The sequence below is a fragment of the Mirounga leonina genome, unplaced genomic scaffold (genome assembly GCF_011800145.1).
Source record: "Mirounga leonina isolate KUSES-001 unplaced genomic scaffold, KU_Mleo_1.0 Mir_180, whole genome shotgun sequence".
Lineage (NCBI taxonomy): Eukaryota > Metazoa > Chordata > Mammalia > Carnivora > Phocidae > Mirounga > Mirounga leonina.
In genome coordinates, this window is record NW_023270469.1 from 13470651 (window position 1) to 13493798 (window position 23148).

Consider the following 23148-nt stretch of genomic DNA (forward strand, 5'->3'; position numbering starts at 1 on the left):
TAAAACTATTAAAGATCGATAGAAAAATGTAGTGTATAAATAAGGTTGACATTTGAAACTGATTGACCTTAATGTCACTGAGAGGGGGCAACTAGCCATTTTGTGCTTCATGATCTGACAAAAAAGGAAGTACACAATACCACTTAGGAAGTTTTCTTGCCAAAGGTAATCAATCCTCTACATCTAACTAGCAATTTATAGGAAATATGTGACATGGAGATACAAATCAAAAGATAAACTAATCAGCCAAATTCAGCATGTGGAAAAGTACAGGACAGTTAACATGGCATAGAAAAGAAAATGTTGGGGCTGCAGAACAGGGTGAGGGACTTTTAAATGATAGACTTCAAAGGCACATTAAGCAAATACAATGTGCCAACCTTACTTGGAGCCTTATTTGAACCAACTATAAAAAGGCACTTTTGAGACAACCTGGAAAATTTGAATATGGACTAAGTATTGGGTGATACTAATTTTGTCACATGTTATAAAGTCCTTATCTGTTAGGAGAGATTTCATGAATTTGTTTTAAAATACTCCAAAAAAGGGCGCCTGGGTGGCTCAGTTGGTTAAGCGACTGCCTTCAGCTCAGGTCATGATCCTGGAGTCCCTGGATCGAGTCCCGCATCGGGCTCCCTGCTCTGCGGGGAGTCTGCTTCTCCCTCTGACCCTCCCCCCTCTCATGCTGTCTCTCATTCTCTCTGTCTCAAATAAATAAATAAAATCTTTAAAAATAATAATAATAAAAAAAAAATACTCCAAAAAAAAAAAAAGGGGGTAGGAGGAATAAGCAAGTTAAGCAAAAGGTTGGTAGTTATGGAACCTGGCTGAGGGTACATGAGGGGTTGTTAACATGATTTTAATTTTGTGTATGGTTGTAAGTTTTCTATAATAAAAAAATCAAATAGTATTCTGAAGACACCTATATTGACGATATGAAATATAAAATAACATCTATATTGACAATATGAAATATAAAATAAGTATATGCCATAGCACCCTGCCCTTGAATTTATAATTTTGGGAAGAAAATGAAAGAATGGAGAAAAAAAAAGAAAGAACAACGTAATATTGCTTAATTTAAGGTAATACTAAGACTGAACAGCTCCAGGAAGAGATTAGTATTACTGGAGTTATCAAATAGTTACAGGAATGATGTTTACTCTAATAAAAAAAATCACTAGGATACGTTTGTGCTTCTTTTGAAGTTTCTCAACCAGTCTACTATGCAGACTAATTTTTCAATCCTGAAATTCACTGGGAACTACAGAAATTCTCAAAAGTCAAGACAGTAAAAGCACATCTATCTCGCCCAGTAAAATAATTTGTTGAAGCACAAGCTTAAATAGAAAAAAGACGCAGATACACATGTAAATAAAATGTTTATCCACAAATGGGTCTACAGGATCATTTTAGTAAAAGTAACTTTTCGGCAGAATGTACACAAATAGTTTGGAGAAAAAGAACAATCTCTACAAATATCTTCCTTAATTATATCATGACCAATTTATTTTTTTTTCCTAGATTTTTTTTTTTTTTTAATTTGAGAGAGAGAGAGAGAGCACATGAGAGGGGGGAGGGTCAGAGGGAGAAGCAGGCTCCCCGCCGAGCAGGGAGCCCGATGCGGGACTCGATCCAGGGACTCCAGGATCATGACCTGAGCCGAAGGCAGTCGCTTAACCAACTGAGCCACCCAGGCGCCCTATATCATGACCAATTTAACCCACAAATCAACAATGAGGTTGCAATTTTAAATAATAAATAATATTAAAAGTCTGGTAACAGGCTACAGTGATGCTGCCACCCTTGGCACACAATAAACACAGAATTCCACCTAGTTGGTCTATAAAGATACTCTGGAAAGACAGAAAGAGTAACATCTTAAAATTAGAGGAAACACTACTCTGGGTACAATTTGTAAATGAGTATACAACCTATATGTGACTATAAGCAGATTAGACTTTTAAATAAAATTTTCACTTGAGTAAAATTAAATGCTAACCTATGCTCGATGACAGGTAATTTCTAAATATTTTCACTAGTAAAAAACGGTGGGCACCTTCACCATACCTGTGGTTATAAAGCAGCTTTCACCTCTTCCCAAAGCATTCCAGTATAAACTTGTACTTATCCAAAGATAAGTTACTTTGATCTTCTGTATTGTTCCAAACTAAGAAAATATAAATAACAGACTGGGGGTGGGGTGGGAGCAGAACACCTTATTCAAAGATTGTTGCTTTATATAGACTAAAGAATACACTGATTAGAAGTACAAAATAATAAGCAAGAACTCATTATAAATTTTGATGATTACTGCTTTAATTACATGCCTTAAAACATACCTACATATTATGAGTTACTATACGTTGTATGCTTTTAGTTTACTTGTTACATGGTCATTAGGCCAGCTCTAAAAAATGTTTATCATCCAAATAGAAATTCATTAGGGAATACTAAAATTTTTGTTTTATGATTAATTCTGCTCCTAAGATCAGCCTGAAATGAGTTTTAATCCAGTAAAAAAAAAAAAAGGTGGGGAGGCCTATTATCAAATAATTGAGTCTCTATTTTCAATAGTAACTATGTAGTAAACAAATTTTCAGTCAGGCCTTGCATATCTGTACCATCTATGTATAATAAATTTTCATTATTTTAATAGAGGATAATATTTACATTAAGTCTAAGTTTTGTTCAAAATGTATTGAACAGGTAACAAAGGACATTTAAATAAGGCCTAACTGTACTAGTTTAATTAATGTTTTTATTTTTTAGAATATAAAAATTAGCAAAAAACATCATGCTTTAAAATCTTTGTAAGCATGGGGGCGCCTGGGTGGCTCAGTCGTTAAGCGTCTGCCTTCAGCTCAGGTCATGATCCCAGGGTCCTGGGATCGAGCCCCACATCGAGCCCCACATCGAGCCCCACATCGGGCTCCCTGCTCCACGGGAAGCCTGTTTCTCCCTCTCCCACTCCCCCTACTTGTGTTCCCTCTCTCACTGTGTCTCTGTCAAATAAATAAATAAAATTTAAATAAAATAAAATAAAATAAAATCTCTGTAAGCATGTACTGCTTTTATAAAAAATAATCATTCATTGTTCAAAACAATTAAAAAATTAAAACTTAAAATGTCCTATTTCTTACTTTCATCTTGGAAAGCAAAAATACACTAAGTGAAATATCAGTGTATTTTATTTTCAAATCAATTTAAATATGAAAAAGTATTTAAACACGAAAAATAAGATTTGTCGGGTTGATAATCAGCACTTTCATTTCTAAAAATGTGAGAATGTAAGGGATTAGCTGATTTCATTTACCCATGCCATAGCAGTATAACTACAATGAGTTCAACTGGAAATGAAAAATAAGGTTTACGTATTTTTCAAGACCAGGTATATTCTCATCAAAAATAAGTAAAATAACAAAAGCATCAATCAACTTTTTTTTCCAACTCTCCCTAATATTTTAAATGCTTTTTCATTCCACTCAAAGATCTCTGGAGTAGAAAAAAATATTTAATACAAATCTTCTTAAACAAAATAACTGTTTTGAAGATGGAGTAAAGTCCACAAATTAGATCTTTAATTTATTCCAGAAAAGATATTTTCAATGCATTTAAATATTTAATTAACATCAGGATAATAATATAAAGGCCTCTACTAAAATATAAAACTCTTTCTTAGGGAGGACAAAAATAAACATTGAAGAAATTAAATTTATAAGACTCATCTAAGTTTTTTTAAAAACACATCTGTGAAGTTCATATTTTCTGGCTGTTAAAAAATTCTTTTCAAAAACACCACAATTAAGTTCAAAATCTGAAGATCTACGAAAAAAATTTTTTTAAAGAACAGTAACTACCTTGATATACAAATCACGTCTCACCTTACAGTCTTCTTGTCGTTAATTTTTTGGACAGCACTTTTCCTCCCCTTTTTCCCAAAAAGAAGCTCCTGTAAGTCATCGGTACCTGTCATCCACATCAAGTTCAATCTGGACCTTCAAGTCCTATTCTCACCTACAGAGCAAATTTGAATCCAAAAAACCAGATGAACAGCAACTGATTCCAAAAGTCAAGTTAAATACCAAAATATATTCTAATGTACACCAGTATCTATATATTCCAACAGAGATTGATTTGTGTTAAGAAAACAAAAAACAAAAAAAATAAGCATTCAATGCTTATTTGAGGTGCTTAAAACAGAGTTTTAATACTAGTACCCCGACCTAGGCTTTCAACTTCATTCAAATGAACTATTTAAAATAAGCAAAAATAAACTGTGTCATTGTATTAGACCAAACCAACCAAGGCACAAAGACTATTAAGTGCAAAATGGTTTCCAAGAGTGGTTTTTAATTCTCTCCTGGTAACCAATTTTCTGTCAGACTTCTACCATTATACAACTGGCACTGCTTCCATAGTCACCAGTAAAAAATCACAATTCTTTTGGAAATCTACCTCCAAGCCTCCACACCCTCCCTGGCAAGAACTCAATCTACCCCCTTCTCCTCCCCCCCTTAAGTATTCAGTTCTTTCCTGAAGTAGAAATTCCATAAATATTACAATATTAAGGACTAAATTTTAATGAATATAAATCAGAGGAAATGAAGGAACATTAACTCCCATTCAAACCTTCCTTAAAAAAAAAATGTTTCCAAGTTATATTTTTAACTTCCCCCACGATTCGCTTTAAAAAAGACGAACACAAAATCTCTCTGCTAATGACTTTATTCATGAATCTATAACGGAACTCAAAATAGCAAGGAACATGAAAAAAATTCAGATTAATATTTATCAACCAAATACATCAGAGGATACATCTATTTTTTATTTAACTAACAAAAATGTCTAAAATGCATGTGTGAGAATATAAACATTCTCCACTTTCTGGAATTTCAAAGTAATGAAGATCTGCTTAATACAGTTTGCCAGAAAGGCTCATTTACACTGTCAAATACATATAATTCAAAAGAAATCACACACAACTGATAAAATAACCATCTCATGGTTAATCTTCTGGTAAAGTGCTACTTTCAAAGAAATAAGATTAAAAACTTTTAAATGCTGAACCATCATTCTGGAAGTGTTAAAATTTCTCTTCAAGATTCACTATGTTCATTACATTCATATGTCCCCAAGAGTCCATACACACTATCTTACAATCTAAAAAAATCTGTCAGCTCAGATTATTTCCTGGAAGTTAAAGATTACTATACCATTGCTAAATGAAGTTTTTCATGATACAGGTGTGTACCAGACACAGTGATTTTTCATGGTTTTAAACAGGATCTTTGGTTTGAAGCTGTCCTGATATCCTTTCTGGCTGGATGGCTGTGGTCATTAAAATATTCATAAAACAGCACATAGCTTCATTTGAACCACACAAGTAAATTGGGTCAATGGCCTAAAGGCAAGGAATGGCACATACTGAGCATCTGGCAAGAAGAGTTCCCCGAATCCATAACTGACGTGGTCAGTATTAAAGAAAACAAGTGTTGCTGAGGAGTGGCTCACCTCCTTTCATCAAAGACCTCTCTCAATTTATTAATAGCATTAGCCACTGAGGAAATTAGTTGGGAAAAAAATCTAATCTGAAGGAAGGCACATGGATGCAAATCTTAAAACAGAAAAATAAGACCAAGGAAACTGCTTAAATAAGAATGTGTGTGTCCATCCCAACGTATATGCACATCTCATATTTGAGGTTGAATATGATCACTGCATAGATTGCACCACATGGAAAACTCTATGCCTACGGGCATATATATGAGATCAGAACTAACTGGTGGTTTTCCCGAAATAATGAGACTTTCAATGATGCAAAAGTTGGGCTTTCCCCCAAGTGAAAGGTTTTAAATAGCAAAGGACTGAAATAACAATGGAAACTGTAAGAAGCCATAAAGTTAAATCTCAGAAAGGGCAAGTTCAACGTCATAGCTGAAGGCTGCTGATGATTTCTCTCTCTCCTTGAATAATTACATGCAAATGCCTTTTAGCAATGGCAGCATTCAAATCCCACAAAAAATCAAGTAGTGCCCCCTTCAGGAGCACCTCCATTGGCACAAACTGTAAAACTTGCTGGGGTGCGTTGGATTTAAGCAAAGAGCTCAACAATTCATTCACATTCTGCAGATACTGGAAAATCGGATTTGGAAGGTCCTGATAACCAACACACAGCAGGACTGCACAGGTCTTCAGGGGCTCAGAAGAAGTGGGACAAGAAAATGTGATGAATCTAAAACAGCTGTGGAGTACAAAGATCAAACCAGCCATAAATCTTGTAAAACAAGAAAGTACAGGCAAAATCATAACGTCTCCTGTATGAAGCTGCTGCAATGAACGTAGAAGGCAGTCCAGAAACAGTTGCTGGTAAATCGGGTCTCCATCATGAAGCAACGAACAGCTGAAAGTCATGAGTTCAGTTGATTCCAGGACTTCCAGTGGTATATGCGTTTTGATATCACGGAGGGTTGGAAAGCCCACAAGCAGGCACTTTATTTGGTTGCTGGGTTCTACCACCTGTTCATCCTGAAGGCACCTGGTAAGGCTAAACAACTCAGAAAATATCAGTTCTTCAGTAAAAATGTGACAAGAACAGTAATACTGCTGTTTGGGCCAGAACTTGGAATCCAAATTCAAGGCTCCTCCTAATGACTTTTCAATTGCTTCATTAAGAGTCTTTAAAATTTCACCATCACAGAAAGGAGAACACTTTACCTTTGGCAGTTTTCTTCCCTCTAAAATATGCCATAAGTGACACTCAAGATTGGAAGCTGTCCCTTCTAAGAGAGAACTTTGCCCAGAATGATACACAACATGTTCTTCCACCCAACTATTAAAGTATCCTTTGGCCACCTTATCTTTCCATGAAAGGGTTTCCAGCATTTTCCTCTCATTATAGGTTTTAAAATATCTGTTCCTCTGCCCAAACCATTTTGTATTTGTACTACAACCAATATTAGATTTTTTCACTAGCCAATGATTTCTGGAAAGAGGCTTCAACTGAAACTTTTGCATGAAATATTGAACAGCACAGTCCCTTAAATTATTCAGCTTTGTTTGTTCCTCTTTTCCCATGCACTGAAACAGACGAATGTTCTCAGAAATAGTCTCTAGCTGATATTTATGAAAGAACATACAACATTCTTCATGCCTTTTAAGAAAAGATTCGGGAATCACATGATGGGGAAAGAGAGCTTTCTGGGTCATTTCTGTCCCAAAATTCAGCACCATCTTAGATAACAGAGGATGGACTGCCTCTCTTCCCTTATAGTGGAGACAAACCACATAGACTTCTGAGTTCCCTGCCTTACTAGTAGCAGGTTTAAAAACATGGACTTGGTCAAAGGAACAGTTTAGCAGGTACATCAAGTTTAGGGAACAATGTTCAAACAAAGTAAACATCTTCAGAACAAAAGAGCCACCGTTTCCAAGAGTCATCAGAGCAGTGACAACTTCACAGTAATGCAAAGACGACACTAAAGCTTCTTGTTCACCTGGGTTTCCTTGGCAATCAAAACTCCCATCTGCAGTGATCAAGTGAATGGTAGCCATGTTACTTACGAAATTCTGAAGTCCAGTCAGGTATTTCAAGGTCATGATATCACCAGTATTATCTGGACCAAAGTACCACCAACGCAAGGTATTTGCAATAAGTCGGTCATCCATAATCATCATAAGATTGTCATTTGCTTCGTGGTATGGATTCAAAGTATTAGCTACCCAACTCCAATCACAGGGGAATCTATGGGATTTTAAGTAGTGATTGAGACTCGCTATAAAAGCTCCAGGAGCTTCACAAAGGTGTAGAGAATTCAGTTTTCCATTCTGAAAAGCCTCCTGTGGAATAAGTGGAAAGCTGCACAAAATTTCATGAAACTTACACCATGCTTGAGTACAAAGTTCAGCGTTCACAGATTTTTTCACATGAGAAATTATTTTTCCAGCTTTATTAGTGAAAGCAGTGTGTTCATGCCACACATCCAATTTCTTATCACTCAGTAGGTTTTTTACTTCATTTAGGGAGTTCTTCAAATCAAGCAATGCATTAAATTCCGTGTGGTCACAAGTGAAAATCTCACTGGGATCTGGTAACTGCCACTCATTATTAAGTGGCTTGCCATAAGAAAAGTTCTTGGCAAAGAGTTCAAAAATGTCAGCAAGAACATCTGAGCTGAATGTCTCAGGACTTGAACCCAGTGGTGGCTTCCTGCACTTACTCATTTTCAAATTAAATTAAAATCTAGAAAAAGAAAACACATAATTAAATGAATCAAATTTATTAGTGAAATCTCATCCACAGCAAATCAGATCATACTCATGACAAACCACATAAAATGGGAAGGTTAATGTCAGCACATTCTGTTACATAATGAGGCAATATGGAAGAAAGAAAGAGTAAAGGCTTTTACATCCAACAGACCTGAGCTCAAATCCACAGCTAAAAAGTGGCCTTGGGCAAATTATATCTTTGAGCCTGTTTCTTATTTAAAAGTAAGGGTATCATTTTTTTAGACAAGGATAAAACATGCTAGCATATAAAAAGCATATACCAATGAATATTCATCAGTGATGGCAGTTCATATTACCATGGTAATCCATCCAGCTCCTCCCCAAAATTTTCCTCTACCCATGGCTGAGACACCACCCACATGGCCCCAAACACACTCTCAGACTAAGATTCATCCCTTGACCTTTGATTAAGCTTCAACAAGTGACTTTTAGCTTTTTTTAGTTCCCTCCAAATCTCACCTCCTTCCAGAAGATTCTACACCTGAATCCAGTACTGGTATTGCTACCAGGCCTCTCTGCCACCACACACTTATCCACCTACCAGGACTGCCAAATACGTCCTCCATCCAGATCTCACACTCTTGCTAAGACATGCACTTTGGCGGTACCAAATCACCTTTACAGGCCACCAACTAACACTCATCACCATACTGCTTGTTAACTGTGGCGTACCTGACTGGTTAGCCTCTACTCAGCTTAATGGTGAAACTAAACTATAGTTCAACCTGGCATGTCTCTAAACTAGATTCCTGTCTCATCTACTCAGACAGCTCCATGCCTCCACTACAAAATATTATATCTTCTTGCCACTAAAACGTAACACACTTTGATAGAGGACCTTTTTTTTTTTTTTTTAAAGATTTTATTTATTTATTCATGAGAGACACAGAGAGAGAGAAGCAGAGGGAGAAACAGGCTCCCAAGGAGCGGGGAGCCCGATGCGGGACTTGATCCCAGGACCCTGGGATCATGACCTGAGCCGAAGGCAGACGCTTAACTATCTGAGCCACCCAGGTGCCCTGATAGAGGATCTTTAAATTGAAGAAAGAGCCTCACTGAATATACAAATTATAAACATTCACCCTACATTCTGTGTTCTAACACCGCCTAAGAAACCAAAAACATCTGTCTACTGGAGAGGGAAAGCGATAAAAGGGAAAGAAGCATGGCTTAATGGCCCAGTGTTGGCCTAAGTTGTACATTCCAGCAGACAGAGCTCTAAGTATGACAATAGTACTTGTTGGCTCAATGTTAATTAATAGGTGCTTTAGTTCGTAAGTTCTGCATTTGCTTAGCATATTCAATGCATTCTACACCAGTTTTTCAAAAAGAATCTAAGTCTGTCAAACACAAACTGACAACAAAACCACCATCCCACAAAAAGCCAATGTTTGATGATTAAAATGGGAAACAAAGGTGAGCTAGTGCCACAATAAAAACAATAATATCCAAAAGACTGTAATCTATTAGCATTTCTTTTGTACTGTTTTGGCACACTTTTTTCATTCTCTTATATTTTGTTTAAATTATTTACAACCCTATATACTCCACTACTTTGTAAGCTTTTTGAAGTAACAAGTATCTTCTTAGTCATTTGTTTGCCACAGTATATTTACAATACACGTATAGTTAATAGTCACACTTGCCCATCAATACCTTTTTCTTATCTTAGATCTTTTTTTTTTTTTACTGTTAGAAGCTATATTCAGACAGACTTCTGAAAGAAGGCAAAAATGAGGCATTGTCACATTCATTAAAATACTAAAGGCAAATGAAAGTTTATTACAAGTTATTCTGTCTTAATTCCCACTGTGCTTACTGGAAACTGCAACCATGTTTAGATCACAACTATATTCTATTTTGGAAAAAGTCTGATTTTAGTCTAATTTCACATACTAATTAATGGCTGTAGGTAAGCTCTGAAATCTTACCTAAGCTAATAGATAATTACCTTCACATGAGAAAAACTAAAGTGATTCAAACTCCACTGTTCTTCCTGACTACACCTGCGGTACACAAATCAAGATTATATCTGATACATTTATATAAAAATTATATATATATGTGTGTGTGTTTATATATATATGGAAGAACGCTCAGGTCTATAATCCAACCTTTGTTTCCTCCTATCAAATTCCCAGAATCCACCCACCTCCCAGCTACCAGTTCCCTGATTGTAGACACTGTCAATTCTCTGCGGGATTACTGCCATAGTCTTCTAACTGGTCTCTTCTATCTTTGCGTCCTTTGGATCCCCATTTCACTCAAAGTAAATGCCACAGTCGTTACAGGAGCCTACAATGACCTTGAAGATTTCTGCCCTCAAGCCCCAACCCATCTCTAACCTGTCTATTATTCCCCTTATTCATTCTGCTCCAGCCACACAAGCTTTATTGCTGTTCACTTAAACACCAGGTACACTGCAACCTGCAAGTCTTGATCAATCCCTCTGCATGGAACCCTCTTCCTTCAGATTACCTGCATACTAACTCCCTCACCTCCTTCAAATATTACTCACGTGTAATTTCTCTGTGAAATCTAACCTGACATCCTAACTGCATCTTGCACTACCACCAATGGTAAAGGTATGGACCTAGCTGTACTACTCTTCTCCATGATTCTCTTTTCCTTTTTTTTTTTTTAAAGATTTTATTTATTTATTCATTAGAGACAGAGAGAGAGAGGCAGAGGGAGAAGCAGGCTCCCCGCCGAGCAGGGAGCCCGATGCGGGACTCGATCCCAGGACCCTGAGATCATGACCTGAGCCGAAGGCAGACGCTTAACCATCTGAGCCACCCAGGCGCCCATGATTCTCTTTTCCTTCTAACATATAATTTGCTTATTATGTTTATTATTGTCCTCCCCAAATTAGAATCTAAGCTCCACAAGGCAAGGATCTTTGTTTTGTTGACTCATTTATCACCCCGAGGTTACAACAATGCTTAGAACACAGTGAACACTCAAGTATTTGTTGAATAAATGAATGCATATCATACTTAACACAAAGGCACTCCTCTGAGTAGGTTCTGAATAGGAGTCATAATAATGCACTTCAATTTCACTCCAGCCCTTCAATGCATGACCAAAAATTTAAAAACAAAACACGTGGTTTACAAGATAGAAGAAAAGTTTCCAGTATGTTCCTCCGTCCCTTTCATTAAGCACTCCATAGAGCTTTGTGGCATCATAATTCTGCTAGGAGGGTCAGTATTACCATTCTCATTTTGCAGATTCGAGAAGAAAAGTCATGTAGTCCCCTGTTCGAAGCCACAAAGGAAATACCTGCAAAATTCGTGAGCCTGACACAAAACCCACAAGATCTCACCTCTCCAACTAATGCTTACAAAGGAGTTTCAGAAATGTTTCTGGCCACTCCTCCCAGCAACGGTGAAAGTAATAGCTAGAGTGTATCCAGCGCTGTACTTTGGGCCAGGGGCACCCAAGATCTCGTTTCACCTGATGGAAGTGAGTCCCAAGCTCTATTCGAGCGGCCCGATTCCTCCTGACCTGGAGGCACCTCAGTCCCAGCCCCTGCCTCACCCCCTAGAAAGTCGGAGGAGGACCCGGCCTCGGAACCCGGGTCTGATTACCTTCGCTCACGCCCACCTCGTCCCCCCGAGTCTAGAAAGGCAGCGCTTCACTCGCTCTCCTCCCTCGAAGGAACCATCCTCCGCTTCCGCTCCCGGGGCTGCTTCCCGGAACGGTCGCTCCTAAAGGTCTGCGGCGCCGCCCGCCGCAGCGCATGTAGGTGGCGCGCCGAAAGGCCGGGAAGGAGGCCCTGGCCCGCCCTCGCACCGCCAGAAGGGGTAACCCACCTCTAGGCCGCGCCGCCGCCGAACGTCGGCAGAGAGCGGCCCGAGGGCCATGAGAGACACATTGCGCACGCGCCTCGAGGCCGGGCTGGCGTCACGCGTCAACGTTACGCACGCCTGCGGCTCGCAGCGCCGAAGCCCTCGTTCCCGCCGGCTACTGAAGCTGGGAAGCGCCAGCCTCCGGGCCCACGGCTTCTATGGCAACGGAAGGTGCTCGCGGAGGCGGAGCATCCTTTGGCCCCGCCCCCCTCGGCGGAGAGGGCGGTGGGGTGGGCGGGGCAAACCTTTCCGGCACACGCTGGCTGCGCCCACCCGGCCTTTGGGCGGGGAAGGCTTTCTAAGGTTGCTAGGCAGAAGTTGGTGTGTAACACAAGTTGAGTTAGAACTGGTGCTCGAAACACAGTATGAGGTTAAAAGCCAAGCTAGGCAAACTGCGAGATAACACTGTTATTATAACATATATGTTTATAAACCAGTAAGAAAAAGACAATCTCAAACGAAAATTGGGCGGAAATTTGAACAGGCCATCCAAAACAAGTAAAACAGCCAATAAGGATATACAAAAGATTTTAACCTATTATTAAAAAAAAAAAAGAGTTGGAAGTGAAAACAATAAGTTTCTTTTTCACCCAATTTAGCAAAGATTAAAAAGATCAATAATGGGCGCCTGGGTGGCTCAGTTGGTTAAGCGACTGCCTTCGGCTCAGGTCATGATCCTGGAGTCCCTGGATCGAGTCCCGCATCGGGCTCCCTGCTCGGCGGGGGGTCTGCTTCTCCCTCTGACCCTCCCCCCCTCATGTGCTTGCTCTCTCTCATTCTCTCTCTTTCAAATAAATAAATAAAATCTTAAAAAAAAAAAAAAAGATCAATAATGGTCACTGTTGGTGAGAATATGGAGAAACAGGTTTATATACCGTGGGTGGGCATAAAAATTGGTATAATCCTTACAGAAGGCAAACTTTAAAATGGCCTTGCACCTTAGCCGGGCGATTCCCGCGCCTAGTAATTTATCCTTAGGGAACAAACAGGCACTCACTTTGGACTAAATGTTCGTTTCAGCACCTTAATAGCAACAATAACAAAAACTGGAAACTCTAAATGTCTACTTTAGGGAATTAATTAAATTCTTCATGATATATCCATATAATGGGATACTGTTCAGCCAATAATAGGTTATATGTGTCAACAGTATTGCATAAAAATGGGAAAATATAGAGCTGTGTGTAGAGTTTGAACCATTTATGTAAATTATATATGTGTATATAAAATATATTATTTTACAAGTCCTCCAGGATGTGCATCAATTGAGGGGAAACAATTGTCTTTTCAAAAAATGGTGCTAGGCCATTTGGATATTCATATGGAGAAAATTTTATTCGGACTTACCTCCATCATAAAAATACATTTCAGGGGCACCTGAGTGGCTCAGCCATTAAGCGTCTGCCTTTGGCTCAGGTCATGATCCCAGGGTCCTGGGATCAAGCCCTGCGTCGGGCTCCCTGCTCAGCGGGAAGCCTGCTTCTCCCTCTCCCACTCCCCCTGCTTGTGTCCCCTCTCTCGCTGTGCCTCTCTCTGTCAAATAAATAAATTAAAAAAAAAAATACATTTCATTTGGGTCACCAATCTATATATTAAAAGTCAAACAACTCTTTTAGCAGAAAACATCTTTGTGACCTTGAAGTAGGCAAAAAGTTTACAACAAAGCAGAAAAAGCACTAATCATAAAGGGAAAATATATAAATTGAACCATATTAAAATTAAGAATGTCTATTCACCATAAAACACCACTGAGAGTGAAAAGACAACCTATAGAATGGGAGAAAATATTTACAATAAATATGTATGACAAAGGACTTGTATCCAAAATATGTACCTCCTACAAATAAATAAGAAAAGATGCCCTAGTGGAAAAAATGGGCAAAAAAAAAGAACACTTCCAAAAGATGGTATCCAAAAGTCCAATAAACATATGAAAAGATGCTCAACTTCATTAGTCTTTGGGGAAATGTAAACGAACCCCGCAATGAGTTAGAATTATACATTACACTGGCTAAAACAAAAAAGACAAAATGTAAGTGTTGGAGAGCATGAGGAGCAACCAATGGAAAGCTATTTGGAAGGAAAAGATCTCCCAAGATCTTCCAAATTCACAGGTTGGTTGCCATTAAAAAAAAAAAATTTAATTATATACAGTCAAATGCTGAAGTCCTACATGTACTATTCAACCACTTTTGCCAAACACTTATTAAATACTCTAGAAAGTTCCCTTAAGCCCCTTCCCAATCAATCTCACTCCCAAGTTTTTTATATTGTCATAGCTTACTTAGTTTTGCCTATTTTAGAATTTTATATAAATTCGGTCATTACAGTTTGTCTGTTTGCAGCCCATTTCCACTCAGTAATCTTTTTTTTTTATATTGTAGGGGAGAAAAAAAATATTTTCCTTCTACCCTTCTAAGTTCTCAGCTGGGGCTCTGTAACAAAAGATAGATTAACAAGAGAAAAGCATGTAAATTTACTAACATGTTTTATGTGACATGGGACCCTCCACAAGTAAATGAAGTTCTGAAGAAACTGTGAAACCTGAGTGTTTTTGTACTAAGGTAAATGATGATTAGAAAGTTGTGGGAAAATGTGACAAATGGGTATGAGCTACAAGTAGTACACTGGGAGAAATTTAGCAAGGCACGTTTACCCAGATTGCTCTGGAGGTACTTCCATCTTCAGAAATAAGGATGTTCCTTTCCTCCAGTTATAGGGAGGACATATCTCACATGAGGATCTTGTGACCTGCTTCAGGGCAAGGTCAGAGGGTCCTTCCGGCACCTGCCATTTCTCAAATTCCTTTAGCTTAAAATATTTAATATGCCAGTCACTATATTTTGGGGCAGCATGTTCTAAACCCGGTCAATATTCACCCATGTTGTTTTATGTATTTGACATTCATTCTTTTTTATTGCTAATTAGCATGTCATTGTATGGAGAGACCATAATTTAGTTATCTATTCTTTTGTTGATGGACATCTGAGTTCTGTTTCCAGTTTGAGGCTATTGTGAATAAACCTGCTACGAACATTTTAGTACAAGACATTGCTGTAAGCATATGTTTTCTTTACTCTTGGGTAAATAGATCTATGTGTCACTTTGAAGAAACCTCCAAACAGTTTTCCCAGAGTGCTTGAACAATTTTACATCCCTACCCACAATACCTAAGAATTCTTGTAGAATTCTTGTAGACTCCGCCCAGCTGCGGTCGACCCCACCTTGTTCTTGAATATTGCCAGGGACGGTGAGCCCTTGGGCCACATCTCCTTTGAGCTGTCTGCAGACAAAGTTCCACAGACAGCAGAAAACTTGCCTGCTCTGAGCCCTGGGGAGAAAGGATTTGGTTATAAAGTTTCTGGCTTTGACGGTATTATTCCAGGATTTATGTGCCAGGGTGGTGACTTCATGCACCATAATGGCCCTGGCAGCAAGTCCACCTAGGGGGAGAAATTTGATGAGAATTTCATTCTGGAGCATATGGGTCCTGGCATCTTGTCCTTGGCAAATGCTGGACCCCACACAAATGGCTCCCAGTTTTTCATCTGCACTGACAAAACTGAGTGGATGGCACCCATGTGGTCTCCGTCAAGGTGAGAGAGGGCAGGAATATTGTGGCAGCCATGGTGCATCTTGGATCCAGGAATGACAAGACCACCAAGAAGATCACCATCGCTGATGTGGACAAATCTAATAAATTTGACTTGTGTCATATCTTAAGCACCAGACTCTTCCTTCTGTAGCTTAGGGGAGGACCCCATCACTCCCATCTGCTGAAACTATCCTATAATCTTTGTGTTCCCTGAGGCAGTTCGACAGGTTCCATATTTTCCTATCCCCTTCCAAGTCAAGTTAGATTGCAGAGTTAAGTTTATGATTATGAAATAAAAACTAAACAACAATGAAGAATTCTGGTTGCTTCATATCCTCACCAACTTTTGGTGTCGTGAATCTTTCATTTTAGCTATCAGTGGGAGTTGGTTGCTTTTTACCTCCGATTCTTAGTAAATATTAAAAAAGAAAAGCTGTGGATATTGTTCTTTTATGGGACTAGATGCTAGATGAGGGCTATATGATCTCTTAAATACAATTACTATGTTCCCTGAGGTTTATAAATATTATCAGGAGTATTTCAAACAACAAAGCATATACTGAGCCAGTCTTTACTAAAATAGTCACAACATTAACATTTTTTGAGTTTATAATATGTGCTGAGCACTGAAAACTGCCCTTTTTTTTAATTCATTTAATCCTCTCAACAACTCCATGAAGTAGATACATGCATTGTCCCCCTTTTACAAACAGAGAAATCAAGGATCAAAGTGATTAAGCAATTTACTAAAGGTCATGGAGTCAGTAAGTAGCAGTCAGGGTTTGGACCTAGTTCTGCCTCACTCCAAGGCCAATCTGTTCTGCAGAGAATTCCTAGAAACTGCCTCTAGTAATTTAAAAACAACTTATAGTCCATATTCATGGCAAGAAATGCTTATATGAGGCAAGTAGTTTTATTAAAAATGATGAGTTTCATTTATTTTGTCCTAAGAGCAGGAGGGTTTGCAAAATTTTTGGAGAAGATGAAATGTCATCAATGAATGAAATTGGTATCTGAAACTTTAAAAAGTTCAAGGAAAATAACCAAGCCCTTAACTGATGTATTGGCAAATTTGGATAAAAATGCACAGTTAATGTGAATGCATTTGGTATCAAGTTTAAATATGTACTTTAAGAAATATACTAAGTATCTGAGTGGAAGCTAGCTACAATTACTCTTTTCCAATTCCTGAGTGTTCTTTATACTCAACTGGCATGATAATGAGAATATAAGTAGCAGACAAGAATTAAAACAACCAGCTCTCCAGTCTCTACTCTGATTATATTTCTCTGTCAAAGCAAACAGAAACAAGACTGCTTCTGTGGTCATTTATCACCAATCAACTTGCTGAGTCTCTAATTACATCTTCAGACAGATTCTGTGGGGTGACAATGTATAAATTATGGTTCCAAAATCCCAGAGGGAGTTGTCTGGGATGATGGAAATGTTCTATAGCTTGATAGGGGATTTAAGTTAAGAATTAGTATGTGTATCTCTCGAAATTCATCAAATGGTATAATTAAGATTTGAGCATTTCACTCAACATACATGTTACTACCTTGAGGAAAAAAAAAAAAGAGCCATAAACAAATATTCAAATATTGAACTCTAGTTACCCATATGCATGCTGAAGACTTTAGAGAGAAGCGTACTGATATCTGCATCTTACTTTGAAATGCACCACACATAAGATGGATTGACATATGGATAGAGGAGTGGATTAATGGTGAAGTGAGTGTAGTGTGATGTTCACAATTATAGAACCTAGACGGTGGATTCTATGGCTGTGCACTATTTCTTTCTGCTCTTCTCTATTGAAATGTTTTCATAATAAAATAGTGGGGGAAATAAACAGATTCACATCATAAAAGGCAGGAATGGAATCTCTTCCTATTAAAAAAAAAAAAGTACATACAGGGCGCCTGGGTGGCTCAGTCGTTAAGCATCTGCCTTTGGCTCAGGTCATGATCCCGGGGTCCTGGGATCAAGCCCCGCATTGGGCTCCCTGCTCCACGGGAAGCCTGCTTCTCCCTCTCCCACTCCCCCTGCTTGGGTTCCCTCTCTTGCTGTGTCTCTCTCTGTCAAATAAATAAAATCTTTAAAAAAAAAAATACATACATACATACAATGAGTATCAAGCATTTCCCATTCACACAAGACAGAGCCGCTGAATGAGCTTTAAGGGAACAGCATTGCATTTGGTGGCAACCTGGCCTGTGTTCTTTTTTTTTTTTTTAAGATTTTTATTTATTTATTTAACAGAGATAGAGAGCACAAGTAGGCAGAGTGGCAGACAGAGGTAGAGGGAGAAGCAGGCTCTCCGCCAAGCAGGGAGCCCGATGCGGGGCTCAATCCCAGGACCCTGGGATCATGACCCAAGCAAAGGCAGTCGCCCAACCAACTGAGCCACCCAGGCGCCCCATGGCTTGTGTTCTTACGGCTCAGTCAGTCGATCCATTTATTTGATTTGGTGAACACCATTCAGGCTTGGTTTTGACCATTACACAATCTTAAATTGTTCCCACTCTTTGTCACACAATGGTCCACTCACTCTCTTCTTGCCACATGGGATGGATCATTGTTTAAAGGCATTAAACCAAGGAAGGGAACACGGACACTGAAATTCTAGAAGTCAGCAAAGGTTATAAACTTGCTAATAATTGTTCCCATTTCCCTCATGATGATTTTCACTAGATCTTTAAATGGCATTCTGATCAAAATTCTTATGCAGCGCCCTATGTGTTAAAATACAATGTTAAAAAGAGAAAATATGTAAAAATTATAACCAATTTGTCTATTCAACTATTAGGTAGAGCATCAGAATGGTAGTATTTGTGGGAAAGTACTTGAAACAGGAGCCTGAAATCTCTTCTTTCTTACTGTTTAGGAACTAAACAAAAATTATTAAAACAAAATCAATTGCTTTCTAAGCATAAATACAAAAAAATTGCAAACAGCGGGTTATGAAAGCTGTTGTTGTCTAGTTTGGGTGCTATAACACGCAGCTAAACCTCATTCTGCACTTAACATTCAGAACTAAGATGCAGTATGAAACTTTCTCAAAACTTATTTTTTAGCAATTCATTTCTTTCCTTACATAGTTAAAGTTAATAGACTGAGTCACTAAATGGGGAAAAGCCAAAAATGTGTTTTTACGTTATGGATATCATTAAAGATATTTTAGATGAACTTTAGAATAAGATTCATAATATAATCATTAATACTACACTGACCTAAAATACTTATTTACTTAAAATCACATCTTTATTCTCTTCCATGTAAAAATGACCAAAACGACTTTTTCAAAAATTCTTAAGGGCTTAAGAAGCCACATACATTATTGTGAGATGAGCACAGTTAAAAAAAAAAAAAAAAAGGTTGAGAAATACTGGCATATGGGATAGAACAGAAGATGTGGCCCACCCTTGAGGCATTAATCATCTTACTGTAGACACAAGATGTTTAAAAATAAATAACATTACACACTAAGTGCTCTCTTGTACAGTACAGATTGAGTATTGTAGGAGTCTAAGGAAGGGGGAATTAGTAGGGAAAAGATGGGGAAAAGAGACTTCAATTTTTGTCCTAAAAGGCTACTGTTATCTACAGAGTACCAGCCTAGCTCAGGAAAATAATGTGGGTGAAAAAACGGGCAGGAAGAAGGCTAATTGCAGGAAAGGGATGGAAGGTTAAGAAGACTGAAAGGCAATAGAGGCAGTGTCTCAGTCAGTTCAGGCTGCTATAAGAAAACACCATAGACTGGGGGACTTAAAGAATAGAAATGTATTGGGCGCCTGGGTGGCTCAGTTGGTTAAGCGACTGCCTTCGGCTCAGGTCGTGATCCTGGAGTCCCTGGATCGAGTCCCGCATCGGGCTCCCTGCTCGGCTGGGAGCCTGCTTCTGCCTCTGACCCTCCCCCCTCTCATGTGCTTGTTCTCTCTCATTCTCTCTCTCTCAAACAAATAAAAAAAATCTTTAAAAAAAAAAAAAAAAGAATAGAAATGTATTTCTCCAGATGCCTGGGTGGCTCAGTCAGTAAGCGTCTGCCTTCGGCTCAGGTCATGACCTCAGGGCTCAGGTCATGACCTCAGGGTCCTGGGATCGAGTCCCGCATCGGGCTCCCTGCTCAGCGGGGAGCCTGCTTCTCCCTCTCCCCCTCTGCTGCTTCCCCCTGCTTGTGCATTCTCCCTCTCTGACAAATAAATAAAATCTTAAAAAAAGAAAGAAAGAAACATATTTCTGACAGCTCTGGAGGCTGGGAAGTCCAAGATTAAGGTACTGGCAGATTTGGTTCCTGGTGAGGGCTCTCTTCCTGGCATGCGCATGGCCACTCTCTCGCTGTGTCCTCCCATGGTAGAGAGAGAGCAAGTTCTCTGGTCTCTTATAAGGACACTCATCCTATCATGGGGACCTCCCCCTCATGAGTACATCTAAACCTAATTACCTCCCAATCGGCTGAATCTCCAAATACCATCACACTGGGCGCTTCAACATATGAATTTTGTGGGGCACTATGCAGTCCATAGCGGGTAGTGAAGAGCCAGAATACAGAGGACCACAGAAGCCAGACTGAGCTGTCAGAATCTGCTGCAATAGGAAATGGTCAAGTGGGAAAGAAATGACTATGTTTGGTTCATAGAGAGTTAGGGAGGATGGTGGAATAGTCAAGCAGAAATACCCAGGAGGGGCGTGCCTGGGTGGCTCAGTCAGTTAAGTGTCTGCCTTCAGCTCAGGTCATGGCCCCAGGGTCCTGGGATCGAGCCCACATTGGGCTCCCTGCTCAATGGGAAGCCTGCTTCTACCTCTCCCACTCCCCCTGCTTGTGTTCCCTCTCTCGCTGTGTGTCTCTCTCTGTCAAATAAATAAATAAAATATTTTTTAAAAAGAAAAGAAAAGAAATACCCAGGAGGGAGTTGGAAATCAGTGGGTGGCTGAAGTTCAGGTAAGAAAACTAAAGTGACATTCAACCCTATGAATTTTTAAGTACCTGCTTTATTATTATTTATTATTAACAATGATTATGATGATACTTAATTTAGAAGTGGAATCAGTACCAAAGGTTGTTAAAGCACTAGCCTTGGGGGACTCCTTTCTATTAACAGTTCACCTAGTACTGTCCTGCCTTGGGATCAATATGGCTTCTCTTTTTGAATCATCAAGCACCACAGCGGGGGCTTCTGAACGCCTGGGTTAAACTCTCCACCTACTAGCTACATGACCCTGGGCAAGGAAGACCTCTAAGGGTCACACTGAGGATTATCAAACAAATGTAAAATGCTTAGCACAGGTTCTTGCACTTAGCCAGCATCTGAGAGATGTCAGTTGCTCCTGAAAAATGTCTGTTCTTTTCTGGAAGATGGGGTGCTAAATTCAGACCCTCCTTATAAGGTTCTCCTGTTGCTGTTTCTTCTTATATTTAAAATCCTTAATAGAGCAAGAGAGAAAAAGAGTAAGGAAGACTAAGGAGAAGAAAGGGAAGCAAGAGAAGACAACTGAGACCAAATTCTGTCATATCTGCCACTGAGAAGCTTTCAGATGTATCTGCTTCTCTTTTCAACAATTTGGGCAGGTTTCAAAGAGCAGAAAGAAGACTGCCTATAAAATGAATGAACACATGAATCAACATGGATGCATTTCAAAAACATAATGTGGAATGATAAAGGCAAGTTTCAGAACAGTCTTGCGTTGCCTGCCATTTATGTAATGTTTGAAAACACATGAGACAATTTTGTTTAATGTTTTTTTTTTTTAAGATTTTATTTATTTATTTGAGACAGAGAGAATGAGAGAGACAGAGAGCACATGAGAGGGGGAAGGGTCAGAGGGAGAAGCAGGCTCCCTGCTGAGCAGGGAGCCCAATGTGGGACTCGATCCCGGGACTCCAGGATCATGACCTGAGCCGAAGGCAGTCGCTTAACCAACTGAGCCACCCAGGCGCCCAATTTTGTTTAATGTTTATCGATTCAAACGTAGTACAAATATAAAAACACAGATGATACACACTTACTTCCAGAGAGTGGTAACCTCTGGGAAGGCAGAGGGGATGGCAAAGAGACACCAAAGGGCATCAACTATATCTGTAACGTTTTTCTTCTTTTTACCAAGCTCTGAAGCTATGGCAAAATATTGGCACTTTTAAAATCTAGGTAGTGGGCACATGGGTGTTATATTATTCTCTTTTCTGAATGTTTGAAATATTTCCTAAAAATTTTAAACAGAAAAAGAAGACCATCGGCCTCATTTCTAAATCCATTCAAACTCCCATGCACTTTAGAAATCCATCTGTTCAGCTAAATCACATTGTATCCATGATTTTCAGGAATGAGTATGCTTCTCAGATTCAGTTAGAGAAAAGTATAATGAATCTATGAAAAATGGGTTGTTTTGTGTTAGGTTTACATTGCCAAGATATATTTTAAATTCTGGTATCTGGGTTGAACCACGCATATTATCATATTACTAGATTTTAATTTCTTTCACACATTACATTTTGGGGATGTTTTATGATTAACAAATTGCTTGTGTATACCTTAAGATTCCCTACTGATTTCATGTCAGGGACAAACTCCAACTGACTGATGGTGGCCGGCGAGAGTGCTCTATTGAAACAGTTGAAAAAACACATGTGGGCTCCACAGGAAGGGCCATGATCAAGGAGCTGTGTCAAAAGCAGGGTGAAGGGACCGTTCCCTATGTGTCCCAATAATATTCCTGACACTTTCCTGACTCCTTCCACCTCTCACTGCTCCATCTCCAGCTCCCATCACTTACCCCTTCTAACTTGGTGCTTCTAGAATCCCCCTCTCTGAGTCTCCTTTATCTTTTTTTTAAAGATTTATTTACTTATTTTAGAGAGAGAGAGTGAGAGTGAGTGAGAAAGCATGGGCAGCGGGAGGGGCAAAGGGAGAGAAATCCTCAAGCAGACTCCCTGCCAATCATGGAGCCCCATGTGGGGATCGATCCCAGGACCCTGAGATCATGACCTAAGCCAAAAATCAAGAGCCAGCACTCAACCCACTGAGCCACTCAGGAACCCCAAACCCCATATCTTTACTCACACTATAATAATCCCTGGCTGGTTTTATTGTCATCCTGATCAACCCTACAGGCTGATGAGCCCCTCCTCTTCTGTTTTTCTCTGAAGGCTTCCCAGTCCCACCTGGGCCAGGTGAGACACCTCCCCTTCATCCCCATGGCACTCACATAGCATTTATCTCTAGGTATTCCAACGATTTGTTTACTCACCTATCTCTGCTGTGGGCTTTGAAAGGACAAGGCTGGGTCTTATTGATCTCTGCACTCCCAGCTTCTGGCACACAGTAAGCAATCAATAAATGTTTGTTAAATGAAAGAATGATTTAATGAATGGTGTCCTTATTCTGCAGAAAAGGAAACAGACACAGAGTTGGG

General features: G+C 39.2%; 1 protein-coding gene and 1 pseudogene across 2 annotated transcripts; one reads left to right on the top strand and one right to left on the bottom strand.

The window, feature by feature from the left end:
• Positions 1-4710: 4710 nt before the first annotated feature.
• CMTR2 (cap methyltransferase 2) lies at positions 4711-12217 on the bottom strand. Of its 2 annotated transcripts, none has more exons than XM_035024818.1 (2): positions 12108-12217; positions 4711-8242 (listed from the first exon to the last, which is right to left on the bottom strand). In XM_035024818.1, the coding sequence occupies exon 2, from the start codon at positions 8221-8223 to the stop codon at positions 5932-5934; it is 2292 nt and encodes a 763-aa protein (XP_034880709.1). In that variant the 5' UTR covers positions 8224-8242; positions 12108-12217; the 3' UTR covers positions 4711-5931. The 2 variants fall into 2 exon arrangements, with proteins under 2 accessions (XP_034880709.1, XP_034880710.1); XM_035024819.1 differs by lacking the exon at positions 12108-12217 and adding an exon at positions 11883-12089.
• Positions 12157-15968, top strand: LOC118023415 (annotated as a pseudogene).
• The last annotated feature ends 7180 nt before the right edge of the window (positions 15969-23148 follow it).